The 15650-nt window shown below is 45.9% G+C and overlaps 1 protein-coding gene across 1 annotated transcript in view; it reads right to left on the reverse strand.

The window, feature by feature from the left end:
* Positions 1 to 9538: 9538 nt before the first annotated feature.
* JCAD (junctional cadherin 5 associated) overlaps positions 9539 to 15650 on the reverse strand; it is an 89386-nt gene continuing 83274 nt past the window's right edge. Inside the window, exon 5 of the mRNA XM_034760167.1 lies at positions 9539 to 13395. Coding sequence (XP_034616058.1) covers positions 13361 to 13395 — 35 coding nt within the window. The 3' untranslated portion in view covers positions 9539 to 13360. The remainder of the gene's footprint in view (positions 13396 to 15650) is intronic.

A 15650-nucleotide genomic window follows, 5' to 3' on the forward strand; every position in this document is an offset into this window, starting at 1 on the left:
TTTTAAAAGCTTAACAGAGCCATCCCAGAGCTATGCCTAGTCAGTAGGCCTCCCTCCAAGGGACAAATAGTCTGTGGACTCAGTCTCTCCTGCTAGATTTTCCCCTACACAAAGAACAAAAGCCCATGTCACTTTCAGTCTAGAGCAATGGTGGGCAACCTGCGGCTCGTGGGCCGCATGCAGCCCATCAGGGTAATCTGCTGGCAGGCCTCCTGACAGTTTGTTTACATTTGCACGCCCACCCGCAGCTCCTAGTGACTGTGATTCGCTGTTCCCGGCCAATGGGAGCTGCAGGAAGCAGCGGCCAGCATGTCCCTGCGGCCCATGCCGCTTCCCGCAGCACCAATTGGCTGGGAATGGCAAATTGTGGCCACTGGGAGCTGCGAGCGGTTGTGCAAATGTAAACAAACTGTGTGGTGGCCCAGCGGATTACCCTGACGGGCAGTGTGCAGCCCACGGGCTGCAGGTTGCCCACCACTAGTTTAGAGGACTTATTTCCAATTAAGGAAAACAAAAGGGAAAGAAAGAACACCTACAAAGTCTCCATGCAACAGAGAACAGCGCGCTCAGTGCCTCAATCTGACATCTGGCACCTGAACTGACGCACAAAGCAGCAGCTGCCTCTATAGCAGGCAGAGCGACTCCTCCACATGTAAAGGTGCCGTGTACAGAAACATTGATATTTCCTTTTGGTTACCTCCATGCATACAACTGGAATCAGGGAGTCTCCAGGCACTCTGTGCAGGGGGGGTGGGGCTGGTGAGTTGACATTCGTATGGCTCTTTGAAAATGTAAAGTGTTCTGTTATCTCAAACTCTTGTCCCCTTACCTGCTGTGTTTCAAGAGTTTTGAAGGGCTTAGTAAACTGGAATTTCCAATAAACGGGGGAGTGGAAATTCCCTCTTCTCTCTGAGTTTCTTGAATAAGGAGAAGTGGAGAAACACACAGTAACATTACTGAAGGAATAGTGGGCACCGCTGGGACTGGCTGGACAACACAGGAAATTATCTAGAGTCTCTTTTCACTTTGGTGTTGTCGCTAAGGAGACACAAATTGAGATCAATGGTGTTACACTGCGTAAAATTAGTGTAAGTGAGAGGGGCATCAGGGCCAGAGCTTAGGTAAGATGATCAGAGACACTCTCTAGCTAGGATTTCCTCTCGGCAGACAAACTAGCTGTTTTTCTCTTCCCAGCAGCAGCAGCCATCAGTGGAAGGGGCTCTTTGGCTCCTCTGTTTCCTGTTGGATATTAGGGAGCAGCTAGGGAAAGCCATCAGCGTTCTTGCCCATGACATTTTCCCATATAAGGGCACAAACCCTGTGGTTGGTTAGATCAAACCTGTGGCAGTGGGGAGGGGTGGCTACAGGAGATGGGGCTAATATCCCATAAAGGGGATAAGCAAGCAACCAAAAACACTGAAGTTAAGCTCTAGGCTGACGGAAGATCAGAGGCAAGCTGAAGCCAGTTTCAACAATCTACTGGCAGGAAAGGGGCTTTGTTTAGTTTCTTGTATTGTCTTTATGTGAGTGAGGTTTTGTCTCCTTCCCAAAATGAATTCCCTGGTTTAATAGCTCTATTGGAGTAATGCATCTCTTTAACTATTTCTCTGTTTTTAACATATAGACAGGGCCTTATACAATTCTTCAAGCAGAGCCTTAGGAATTTCTTAGAAGCAGAGCATGGGGGTGAGGCGAGTTTACCTTCTTTTTCCAGTTGCCTGCTTTTTACTGTGTCTGAGGTGGGTGGGGACTGACTTGTAGGTAGGCCCTGAAGTCAACCAGCACCTGTAACTGCGTAAGGAGTGTTGTAAGCAATGCAGACTAATACTACACAACAGCTGTTTGACATCAGCTGAACAGTGGGTATGTTCCTCCCAAGTGATTATTCTGTTCTCTCACACAGCTGAGGTGTTTCTGAAGCAGGATATGGGTTTCAGAGCCATCAGCACCCCCTCAGCTGGCTGATTCTTGGTGTCACAGGGCACTTTCTGCTGCTCTGGTTATAGATAAGGAATATCCTGTGGGAGGAGAAGCTGGGCAGGCATGAGGGGTAATAAAGCAGGTTGACAAATGAAAAACTAATTTGCAAAAAATGTTGAAACAGCGATGTTTCATTTCAAAGGAGCCCCTTAGATCCATTTGTGCTTTTCAAATTTCATTGCAAATTTTTCTACCACAAATGATCAAAGCCATGAAAAGGGTTACAGAAATTAAAATGGTTATTGCATTTTTCAATAAATATGTTTAAAATATACAGAAAAAGGCCCATTTTCCATAAAAACCCCAAACGGGTCTACGATATTGACCACTGTCCATGATTGTTCCCTTCAGAAACACACTTTTTTTTTTTTTTTTTTTTTTTTTGGTGGATGAAGACATTTGTTGTTCAAAAACTGTTGACCAGCTCTAGTAGGGTGTGACCGCTGCTCAGGTGACTGGATGCATCTTTCGGCGGTGGGTGTGGATGTTGGGAACGTTAGGCAGGGTCTCTGCATATGGGATTCAAAGTGAAGGTATTGTGGGGCCTGTCAGAGAGGACACTGGTCTGCACACCGGGGCTATAAATGGGGGATGAAGGGAACAGGAAGCTGAATGTGTTGGGAGGACTCCATGGAAGGGGGAGCTGGAAGGTAATTCAGCAGGGGAATCTTTGCGGAGCAGTGGCACTTTTCAGCCCATGTACTGAGGGGATTGTCCAAGAAGGGAAGGAGAATAAGAGGCAGCTCCTGAAGTCAGTGGCGCTATGATGTTGTACAGCTACTGAGGATCGGCACCTCAGAGTTTATTCTTCTTTCCTGTGGGTGTTATCAGAGCCCCTTGCAAGGGGATATTATCGCTCTCTCCCAGACACAATGCCTACATCCATCCTTTGACCCACATCCTGAGAACTAGAGACCTCTTGTCTTATGCCTTCCAGGATATTTATAGTCTGACCAGCCACTTGGAGAACAGAGCAGTTCCTTTCCACTGTAAACATTGCGCTATGGTAATAAGGAGCTGCTACAATGAAACACAAATCTTCCTGTCTTCAGAATTTCCCAGCTCTGCTACTTCTTCAAATGACACTGGCTGGCCAGTTTGCTGCCCAGCAATTCGTTGTATGGAGCTATTATTATTTGTATTGCGGTGAGGCCTACAGGCCCCAAACAAACACCCAGGAGGAGACACTTCCTGCCCTGAAGAATTTACAACCTAAATAAAGAAGACAGAGCAAGGGGAAACAGAGGCACAGCCAAATTAAGTGACTTACCCAAGGTCACATTGTAGGTCACTGACAGATCTTGGATTAGAATCCAGGTCTGCTGATTGCCAGGCCAGGGCCTTATCCAATGGGACACAGCGCCTCCCATGTACAGCTAGTTTGAGTGAAGGGTGCTTTGCCAAGTGATATTGCCTCTCTCTTTGGTCATGATCATGAGAAAATGTTTTTATTTCAATGGGAAAGCACAGGGGCAGAGGTCCAGATCGTCAGAAGCATTTAGGTCCTTAACGCCCACTGACATCAATGGGAATTAGGTTCCTACATCCTTCAAGGATCTGGGCCAGCCTCCCTGGTCAGCCACCCTTTCCTTTGTGCAGCATGTATGGCCTGGGACACCAGCTTTATCCCATGGCCACAGAGCACCATTCTGTGGGCTAGTGCTAGCACATCGCTGAATGAGCTCTGCTGAGGAATTGCCAGTGGCCGGGTTTTCATTCTCCACAAGAAAACAGCAGCCCACTGCAAGGTGTTGGAAGAACTGGAATGAGTTTGAGTGATCTTGAGCCACAGTGGTAGCTAGGCTCAGTAAGAGACAATGTTTGTGCTGGGCCTGGAAGAGCTCAGCGAGAGAGAACTAATGAAGTTAGTGCGGTAAAAGATAAGAGTGGGACAGTTTGGGCCTGGTGATAGGGTTGCCAACTTTCTACTCGCACAAAACCAAACACCCTTGCCCCGCCCCGCCGCAAGTCTCCACCTCCCCGCTCACTCCATCTCCCTCCCCCGTCGCTCGCTCTTCCAACCTTCACTCACCTGCTCATTTTCACCAGGCTGGCTCAGGGGCTTGGTGTGTGTGTGGGGGGTGGGGGAGAAGGGAGGTTGCAGGTGTGGTGAGGGCTACAGCTGGGGGAGTGGGCTTTGGTGTAGGGCTGGGAATGAGGGATTTGGTGTGCAGGAGGGGGGGTCCAGCTTTGGGCTGATGGGTTCAGCGTGCAGGAGAGGGCTCCAGCTGGGAGTGCAGGCTCTGGGGTGGGGCTGGAGATGAGGGGGTTGGGGTGCAGGAGGTTGCTCCGGGCTGGGATCAAGGGTTTGGAGGAAGGAGGGGGATCAGGACTGGGGCAGGGGGTTGGGGCACAGGAGGGAGTCAAGGTTGTAGGCTCTGGGCAGTGCTTACCTCAAGCAGCTCCCGGAAGCAGCGGCACATCCCCCCTCTGGCTCCTACACAGAGGCACGGCCAGGCAGCTCTGCACGCTGCCCTGTCCGCAAGTGCTGCCCCTGCAATTCCCACTGGCTGCAGTTCCCGGCCAATGGGAGCTGCAGAGCCGGTGCATGGGGCGGGAGCAGCATGCGGAGCCCCCTGGCTACCCCTATGTGTAGGAGCTGTAGTGGGGAGATGCGCTGGTTCCGGGAGCCATGCAGAGCCACGGCAGGCAAGGAGCCTGCCTTAGCGCCACTGTGCTGCTGACTGGACTTTTAACGGCCCGGTGAGCAGTGCTGACCGGAGCCGCCAGGGTCCCTTTTTGACCAGGTGTTCCAGTTGAAAACCAGACACCTGGCAGCTCTACTCGGTGACTACGTGCCTAGAAAAGGGCCATGTGAGAGTGCGTCAGGCACCATCAGGCATGTGCTAGAGATCATGCAGGGAGGCCATGGAGCACTCAGAGTCTCAGCTAGCAATCCTCCTGGGCAGCACTGCATGGCAGGAAAACTACACTCCTCCCTCTGCAAAACACACAGGATACGCCCCCTCTGAGCCCAACTAGTTTGCTGGTTGGCCAGAGTGCCCACAAAATTGCTAGGTGGGAGCAGGGACTATGTTCCCCGACAGAAGTGTGGCCAGCTCCTGTTAGCGTGGGATTGCTCTCTGTGCCCTGCCCCTCACACGCTGACAGGGGCTGGTCAGAATCTAGCCCGGTGTGAGGCAGAAATAGGAGGAAAGGTGTGTACAGGGCTTTGTACTGAATTTCTTGGACTCTCAAGGCATATTGACTTAGGGCCAGATTTTCAGAAGTGCTGATTCCCTACATCTCATGCTGACTGACCGGAGCTATGGGTGCTTAGCGCTTCTGGAACTCGGGCCCTCAGCACGCACCTGAAATGATGCTGTGAATGTGTTTGTTGTATAGGCTCAGATACCAAACACACGGGCAAACTAAGAACCAGCCCAGTCAGTGTTCAGTGCTGAGCCCGCCACTCGCCTCTTTTAAAAGGGCTTTTGGTGCTCAGGAACGAGCTGAAGCAGGGAGAGCCCTGGACACGCCCATCCGCTACTCGTCCCACATAGGCACCGTAAGCTTCCCCACACCACCCTGCCAGGGGGTCTCACCTTTGCTTTGAAGATGAAAGTTCAGTCACTGTCCTGGTCTACACTACACAGTTAGGCTGACGAAAGGCAGCTTACTGCGACCTAATGATGTCAGTGTATACACTGCAGCCTTGCTTCTGCCGATGTAAGTGCCCCAATACACCCACATCATAACTCCACCTCCATCAGAGGCATAGGGCGTACGGTGGTGTTTAGGGCAACACAGTGGCTTTGTAGACACTCTGTTACTTACATTGGCTGTTACATTCCCTGGAGAGCTGGGTGGCTGGACCCCACTCCCAGTTGGGAGCCATGGTGAGAAGCCCAGGTGGCTGGACCATGCTCCCAGCAGGGAACGTGGAGACAAGAAGCCCCAGGTGGCTTCCTACAGCTCCCGGCCAGGAATGGGGAGTGGGGCGGGGCAGCCCTCCAGGAACCTGTGGGTGAGCTAGGCTCCTGGCAGGGAGCTACCAGCAGAGCTGAGAGACGGGGCTCTCAGCTCCCCACACTGCCCCCCTTAGGTCGGTGGAAATGCTTTGGTGAAGATGTGCACCACCGACCCAATGAGGATAGTGTGGACATGCACCATTGCAGTAACTACTGCAGTGGCTGTAAGATTTAGTGTACACATATCCACTGTGTCTAGTCATTCTGTGTCCACTGAGGCTATCAACTATCCAGCAATGCCAATAGTAACATGGACCCCTCTGGTCCTCTACAAAATAGACTGAGATAACCAGCTTCTTTCATGTGGAACAAGCAACCATCAGACAGTTAATCAGACATTAACCTAGGTAGCTTAAAACCCATGACCTGAGAGTGAATGGCTCAGTATCCAAGCTGGGAGGGGTTGCAAGTGCTCTGAAAGATAGGATTAAAATTCAAAATGATCTGGACAAACTGGAGAAATGGTCTGAAGTAAATAGGATGAAATTCAATAAGGACAAATGCGAAGTACTCCACTTAGGAAGGAACAATCAGTTGCACACATATAAAATGGGAAATGATTGCCTAGGAAGGAGTACTGCAGAAAGGGATCTGGGGGTCATAGTGGATCACAAGCTACATATAAGTCAACAGTGTAATGCTGTTGCAGAAAAAGCGAACATCATTCTGGGATGTATAAGCAGGAGTATTGTAAGCAAGACAGGAGAAGTAATTCTTCCGCTCTACTCTGCGCTGATTAGGCCTCAACTGGAGTATTGTGTCCAGTTCTGGGTGCCACATTTTAGGAAAAATGTGGACAAATTTGAGAAAGTCCAGAGAAGAGCAACAAAAATGATTAAAGGTCTAGAAAACGTGACCTATGAGGGAAGATTGAAAAAAATGGGTTTGTTTAGTCTAGAGAAGAGAAGACTGAGAGGGGACATGGTAACAGTTTTCAAGTACATAAAAGGTTGTTACAAGGAGGAGGGAGAAGAATTGTTCTCCTTAACCTCTGAGGATAGGACAAGAAGCAGTGGGCTTAAATTGCAGCAAGGGAGGTTTAGGTTGGACATTAGGAAAAACTTCCTAACTGTCAGAGTGGTTAAGCACTGGAATAAATTGCCTAGGGAGGTTGTGGAATCTCCATCATTGGGGATTTTTAAGAGCAGGTTGGACAAACACCTGTCAGGGATGGTCCAGATAATACTTAGTCCTGCCTTGAGTGCCAGGCAGTGGACTGGAGATGACCTCTCAAGGTCCCTTCCAGTCCTATGATTCTATCATTGTCTGAGCCATTCAATCTCTAGCATTAAACTTAGAACCAGGAAAAACTAGACAAGACACCAAAAGTACCAGGGTAAAATACTGTCTACAGAACTCTCAGTGCAAGAAACACAGGCTGCTTTACAAACCCTTCCAACTTAGAGCCCAGCATTATATCCCTAAAAAATGTTATTAAAATGCTGAACAGACTAATAAAGTTTTAGTGGCTTTGTAATTAACGCTCTCTGTGACTGGGCCTCCTGCACAATTGGGTGTCCTCTCCATGGCAGGTATGTTTAAGAGACACTGTATCACTGATAAGATAGTTATAGAGCTGGCTTCTTCAGGATTCAATGTATGGAGTTCTCCAAGTTCAGGCGGATCTGATAAGGTTGTATTATTGAATGTCTAAAATGCCCTCAGTCAGACTCTGTGCCAAACTGAGGCTACCCTGTGAAGTTGTGTAAAGGGAAAAAGAGCTTTTCCTCATTGCATGGGGCTGGGAAGCAAAGGTAATGTGCATGGTTGGTGCCAATGGTCAGTGATGCTAGCTTCCCCACAAAGAGAAAGAAAGGCTAGGGCTAGAAGAAAGTACACCCAGCCAGCTAGAATTCCTCCTGGTAGCTTCTACCGCAGAGTAGCTTTTCTACCAATCACTCTAGCACTGGCTATGGCTTTAAGCCACACAACAGTGTGGTGCATCTTAGAAGCAGTAATCACCGTATAAAAAGGACTGAATAGATTAGGGCAAAGCTCAGGGTTATTTTTTCCCATCAGCTGTTAGAGAAAACTAAATATCCATTCCTGCCATTGGCTGGGCAAAGCTAGGAAAAATGCACTTCAGACCACAGGGAGGGGTGTATGTGTGTGTGAGAGAGAACTGAACACTGGTGAGCCGGGCTGCTGGAACAATTTATACAGTGGGGGTGCTGAGAGTCATTGAACCAAACTGTAAACCCTGTATATGATGGAAACCACTTCAAGCCACGGGGTGCAGCAGCACCCCTAGTTCCAGCACCTATGTGGGGAGCCACTCAATATAGAAGACCTGTATGTCCCAGCCATTCCTGCCACCAGTTACGCTATGTCTTCATTGCAAAGAAAGGTGTTTTCATGTCGAGAGAGCTAACAAGATAGCTCTCGCGATGTAAAATCCTGTTGGAGACAAGGCACTGCAGTTTTTAACCTTGGTAGGTAGTTGAGGCTAGGATTTCTTGGCTATAGCTAGCTCCCTCCGTGTAAAAACACACATCTCTTTTGCAGTGAAGACATAAAAGTGAGAGAGACAAAGTTAAAGTGACAACTGGAGTGTCATGCCGTGCATTTGGATGTCAAATGCTCTTCTGATCTGGCAGCAGGTTACTCCCAGTTAGCCCAGGTGTAAATGACACGCTCCTAGGCAGTAAAGGACCACCAGATTCACACACGTGGGGAGAACAGATTCCAAAGCTACAGAATAAATACATGGTGCACAACCAAGGTGGCAGTGAGCTGAATTTAAAGTCTGTTACAAGCTATAATGCCATCCCCTAAGAAGTGGGCCAGCTTTGTGGTGCAGGAAGTAATTTTTCAGGGCACTCACTTTAATTACAAGGTGAATTCTCAATCCATGAGGACATAACATGACCATAGTTTAGTGGCTGCTACCATACTCCCCTGACAAATACCATGATGCTTTAAAGTTTCAGTAGTCCCCCTATTTATCTCCAGGTGAAGGGAAACATCAGCTGACACACCCCATTCCTTCCAAGAACAAAAAAGCGAAGATCAGCATGTTCATGCAAAACCTTTATTTAGAGAATGTCTATTGACCAACAGCGCCACCTGACTTACATGGTAGCATGGAAACATAGTGTTTACATTGTGCAGAAAAATACAAAGAAGTCCTTAAAGACATTCATCCTGTGATATTATACAAATATTTTACAGGCTTACCCCTGTTTCCTCCCTTTATCCCTCTGAATCCCCTCTTGGCCTATCTAGAGCAATGGCAATGACTTATTGTTGGCAACAGAGATGACCCACATGTTGAAGCTCTCTCTAGAAATACTTCCCGTTTTATGTAAAGACCCACCCATGCACACTGATGCATATTGTCTATATTTTACATCTTCTTGTTTTCTGCCCAGTTTAGGAATTACTTGTGGGATGTTTCTGGTTATTTTTTCAACCAGTCGAGAGTTGGACAGCTAGGCTTTCTACTGTCTAGGGTGGAATGTTCCTCATTTATTATATAATATATATCTTTATGTTCCTGCGGTTTCCCCTGGATGGGAAATTTCAATTTTTTATTTCTTCTCTCTGCTCTGTGTTGGTCACTTCAGACTTTGTGTTCTTTCCCCCCCCCCCCCCCCTCGCTGCACTGTAGCACTGGGAGGCGTGTGCAAACAGTTGGCAGCATGGGTGGTAGTGAGCATTGTGGATTTTGGTTTTAATAGGGACATCAGGATTCATCTTTTTCTATGTTTCAAACAATTTATTTTAAATAGTGATTAGGATAAACAGCTTTGATTTACTCCCACACTGAGGCTTCTGGTGAATATTTTCATGTGAGTTGGAAATAAGAGAATTAAATTGCAAATAATGTTCTAGCATTTCAACCTCCCTAACAGTGTTCTAATGGCTTCAGCAATGTAGCCATTGTCTGTGGGTTTGCAGGCATGAGCCTGTAAACTCGCACCGTTTGGAGTAATCCCAATTAAATCAGTGGGGCTCCTCACGTGAGTAAAGCGTATGCCAATTAATAAGGGCTGCTATATCATGCCCCTGGTGTCTATATAACCAAATTATGGACCCAACCTAGAAGAAACCAACTGTTGCAGAAACAATCAGTTTATGGACCATGATCCACAGACAATTTACCAATTTTCTCCATTCCATTTAACACAGCTTATGCTGCAGTTTAGCTCATGCCTCCACTTGCCTCTTTGGTCTAATGGGTCCCATCAAGGAAAGAGTCTGTTTCCAGTTATACCAGCTTAACCTGGGAGATCTGAGCTGCAGCCGCCAGCGTACAGTTGAAGGATCTTCTGCTATTCACAATTAGTAATGCAAAATAACTTTACCTTCTTCCTGCCCTCCACACTCACTCTCTTTCTCCCCTCCCCCTACACCTGGTATGGAGGAGTTCAGTCCTACTCCTAATGAAAGCGAAGGGTAGCAAAAGTTAAATTTCTATTCCCAGCATAAGTGCCAGCACTAGAAACCCCTCAGTCAGCAGGCTGCATGTGCTTCCAAGGCAGCGGAACACTGACCATATATATTACTGTCAACTTATCACATTGAAGAAGCAAAAGCCTTTTTACTAAATTCAGATATTTATATATAAACAAGCCTGCCGGACTGGAGGTTTTCAGATAGGCACAAACTTGACACATTATTTGTATTACTTGTAAATTTTAAACAATCACTTTTTTTTCAAGGTTGGTTGGGTGCTGTAGTGTATGAAGCACTGTACTTACCTCTAATGACTCTGCACTACTTGGAAGTCTCCCCACTGGATCTAAATTGAGGGAGCTTGGTGGCCCTGTATAGGATATGGGTGTCTGACTCACAGACTACCCCGCTGGTACAATCTACCTTGATCTTTGCTTTGAATGACCTGAGCTTGTGAAGGCTAAATTATGTATTTGTTACTCCTAGAAAGGTTGTTGCGAGTTAATTTAATGGCTGGGTGAGCCAATACATGGCTAGGCATTTCAATTGCCAAATTTCTTTGGCCATTAACAGACTTCAATTACTTCAAGGGGACCTAAGCACATACTTTCCTAAATCAAGGCCACACTCTCCTGTCCCTAATGCCTCCCCCCCGGCAAGGTCTGGAACCTGCGCTAGAAAAGTAGTGATTCTTCAAAGGAAAATGTAAACCGCAAATTAACCCCAGTCCTGCAGAAGGATGGATCTGTGCGAGTGAGTGCTTAGGCCTGCAGACAATCCCATTGGCTTCCACAGAACAACATGTGGAAATAGAGGGTCTGCCCACTGCATAGGCTAGGAACCAGCGTGACTCCCCATTGTTTATGGTTGGCAAGGGACTGAGCAATACAGAGAAGCCTGGAAAGGAGCTGCGGAAGCTCACTACTTACTCTTCTTCCCCTGACAGAAGAAAAGTGTCTGGGGACTTGGGGCTCTCACCTCCTTCCTGAAGGTGGAGTCATTGCACTGGCAGTGGCAATAACATGCCCAGATTTAGAAAGGAGCATGGCAACGGGTAAGCCTTATGGATACAGATTGTTCACACGTAGAGCTGGAGAAAGTCTGCAAGATTCAGTTCAATAAATTATACAATCACATTTTCTTTGAATATGTAACAAACTTTTAAAAATTCCATGACGTTCCTGTGTAACCGAATCATGTGTTACAGATAAGAAATTCTTGCTGCCAAAGCCTAGTATGTGTCTTTGGTCTGTTTTTGCCAACTCACAGACCACCCAAAAATTTATGTTTCAGGAATTTGAAAGGTTTAAAAGATAAGGTGGTTCTACAAAACAAGAATGGCTAGTAACGAAGCCCTTGAAATTCATGGATAAATTGTCAAAAGAATGTCAGCAAACAACAACACTTTAAAAAAAACCCACAGAAGTGGACATAAAGGCTTTAAAAACACATAAACATTGTGCAGGTTAATTCAGTATTAAATACAGCAGAATGTACAGGCCTTTTTATATACTCTTTAATTTTTGTTTAAAAAGCCATATATTTGAATGTCACAAAGAAGCAGTCCAAATCTATCCACCCCCTTCGTGATGCCCATTGGCTCCAAGGATGAATTTGACCCAGATTTATTTATTTTCATACACTAGCCTAATTCAAAACCAAACCGCATAAAAACGTTTAACAAACAAACCCAGGTACTTTATCAGAGCTGCTCACAGACACCGAGACGGGGCTCCAAACCCACTTTTTGGTAATTACAGTCAGTGGAATGTTATGGCAGCAATACCAGCACGGATGGTTCTCAGCTGTTTTCTCTGAAGAGTTGCTCCAAAAAGAACAATCCAACAGTTGAGTGGAAAATTGTAGAAATTAACCCTGTACTCCACACACATACATATACACTGATTGTTCTTTTCACAACAAAAGAAAGTGGCAGTACTGGATATGAGGCCATATGGAACGTGCATTAAGATACATAAGTGACTCCTTCTTGGTCTGTCTTCAGTCAAAAGAATTATTCTTCTTAAAATATAATAATAATAATAATAATAATACTTCTTTATACTGACCACTTAACAATTGTTTACATCGTAGAAAAATAGACAGTATTCTGTAACAAGAAATATAGTTAACTTTGTTAAAATGGGCTATTTTAAACCAGCAATTACTGTGTCATATCAAGAATTTCTAAACAGCAAAACACAAATAGATAATACTGAGTGCAAAACAGCCAGTGGTATTGTTTGCATTGGTTCAAAACATTTAGTTGCCAGCTACTGTAATTACATGTTCTGTACACTCTATTACAAAAGTCTTGATCATTTAGGAGCTTTGGGGAGTTTGCTTTTATTTTCTCTACATGTGGCAAATAAGTATTTAATCAAAATGAATTCAAACTGTGGAAGTCCAAACTGATTTCACAATAAATCAATATTCATTCGCCTTGTCTTGCATTCATTCCAGAGCATCCCTCCCATCCCCCTCCACACACACACACACACACACACACACACACACACACACACACACAGTGCAGCAGCACTCATGACTCATGTCTTATGGCCAAAGATTCCTCAACTTATGCAGAGTTTGGGCTTTAGAGATTCAGAAGTTTAGCTTATAAATTCACATTCCTTTAAAATCATTTGACTAATCTCCTGTGTTTAAATGTACACAGAAGAATAAGCTCCAAAGCCTAGTCTCATTGAATTTACCATCCCAGCTGAAGACTGTTAAACATGGTTTAGATAAAACCTCTTTGCCAAGTATAGGCATTAAGTCTTAATGCTACAAAAAACAGATGGTATCCAAGTAAGAGTCAGAGTTTTCTGTGATCTCCGCAAAGCAGATATGTGTGAATAACTAATTTCCTACTGGCAGTGGTAAAGGCTTTATCAGAATATCATAAAACACCACAAATGGAGGCAATTTCCAAGTGTTAAAACACAGAGCAAAATCAGCAAAACATTCTTAGGAGAGCAGACATCTCTAGATTCTCATCTGTGTTCAGCTCACACCCTTTCAACCCTGGAGGGATCGTACATATCTGAAAAATGCAAGACAGGAAAACCATGAGTGATGGGTTCTGAAATCTACTCAAGTTTAGTACATGCAGCTGGCAAGAGAAACAAGACACTGTTTTCTTAATTTAGAAGTACAGAAAAACCCGTGCAAACACACTATTCTTTTACAAAAAGTCAATTTAAAAATTGAATAATGAACTTGCAATTATTCTTTTTTTACACTGCGTGGGAGAATTCAGTGCTGGTGCTGGACTGAGAGCCCTGGAGATGCAAGTTCTTGACTAGAGCCTGATTCCTGTCCCATTAGCCCTGATTCTGATCTCACTTACACTAGTGTGATTTGGGAGGAACTCCTCTGAAGTCAATGGAGCGACACCAGTGTAGAACTTGTGGAGATGAGATCAGGATCAGACCCACCAACTAGAAAAGGAGTTTGAATTGAGTGGGGCCAGGGCTTGGCCCCGAGGGTGTGTCTATACTGCAGCTGGGAGCGAACCTGCCAGCCCAGGTGGACAGACTCCGCTAGCAGGGCTCACACTAGCGCACTACATATAGCGGTATGAACATTGCTGCACCAGAGGTGGCTTGGGCTGGCCACCTGAACTTGGACCCAGGGTGACCTCGAGCTTGGGTGGGCCCAAGCCTCCTCCAGTGTCACAATGGCCACACTGATATTTTTAGCCTGCTATTGCAAGTTTGTCTGCCCCATCTGGGAGGCTCGCTCTGAACTACGGCACAGACGTACCTTAATACTGCAGAGCAAAGTAGGGGCAGTGTACACCTCCCGGCAACGTGTCTCCACCCACACCCAGATGACCATTTTACAAGGTGGGGATACAGTTCGGTCTTCATTTTTCAGCACTCAATGTCTCCTGTACTCGGCAGAATAATTTATTTGCTTTAAACGCTGGTACTGCCAAGAGAGGCTGTGTTACATCACTGTGGCCCGGCTGTCTTCCGCCAGCGTGCAAAACTCCAGGCCATGGTTTTCAGAGTTATTTTGTGCGGACAGAGGCTAGACAAAAGATGTGATTATTATTAAAGAAAATCAACCCTATGCTTTGGTGAATGCAACAAGTAAACAAATAGCATCGTCACCAGATTATACCCATTTTTCTAGCTAAAAATACACAAAAGCTGGTCTATTATATTTTCAATGGGTTTCAAACTGAAGTTCTTACTCAGGTTCTGATCACGTAAGGGCTTGTCTACACTGCGACATTGTCGCCAAAACTTTTGTCTTTCGCCGGGGGGCTTTTTTAAGTACCCGCCAAAAACAAAAGTTTTGCCGACGCAAGCAATAGTGTGAACGCGGCTTTGTCAGCAGGAGCGCTCGCCTGCTGACAAAGCTTATGCCGCTCGCGGGGCAGGAAGTATTTTGCCAACAAAATACCAATAGAGAGTTCACACACGCTGACTTTTAGCAATAAGGCTGTGTTGACACAGCCTTGTCGCTAAAAGCTGCGTAGTGTAGACAAGCCCTTTTACATGCAAGCAAATATCTGCATCCTCCCATGCATATCAGCTTGCAGTCCTGGGGTGGGACTGCACTGAAAGTCAGTGGGATGTGTGCATCTAAATCACTTAGGTCCTTGAAAACCACACCATAGTCTGTGGTCGTGTAACTCCCCCACTGCAGTGCCTGATCCCACAAACACTGGTGCATGTGAGTAACTTTACTCGTGTGTGTACAGGAATGACTATGCAGATTTGATCTTGCAAGCACTTGTGCATATGAGTAAGGTCTAAATCAATGGAAAGTTTTCCCAAGTAAGAACTTCTGGATTTGACCCCATGTAAAGATTATAAGAATAAACATTTGTTGCAGCTGACAGATTGGTGTCGTATGATTTTGTCTCCTCTCTTGCCACTCTCTTCCTCCCCCCCTGCAGTATTTACAGGGCAATCAATAAAGGAAACCTTGTCAGCAACTGATATATTTTAGAAAATGTGTCATTCACCTTCTTCTGACAGTGTCCAAACGTTTTTATTAACAGACAACATGGATCAAAGTCAATAGACGAATACTGTTAGAACTGCTGTAGTCTAACAGACATTGATGCATGCATCTAAGCCCTACGGATCAATTGTGTGGGAAGAACCCACAAGGTATGGGCACTTTTTCCCATGTAATTTTTTTCACCATTTATATACACCTAGCCTTTTGGTTGGTAGGAACTACGCTTTGTAGAAGGAGATTAAGATAAAACTAGAAAGGAATTCACGTTCTTGAATCATGGCTCTCCCTTAAGGCCAGAGGTGCTGAACACTTGCTACT

The sequence above is a fragment of the Trachemys scripta genome, chromosome 2 (genome assembly GCF_013100865.1).
Source record: "Trachemys scripta elegans isolate TJP31775 chromosome 2, CAS_Tse_1.0, whole genome shotgun sequence".
In the NCBI taxonomy this organism is placed as follows: domain Eukaryota; kingdom Metazoa; phylum Chordata; order Testudines; family Emydidae; genus Trachemys; species Trachemys scripta.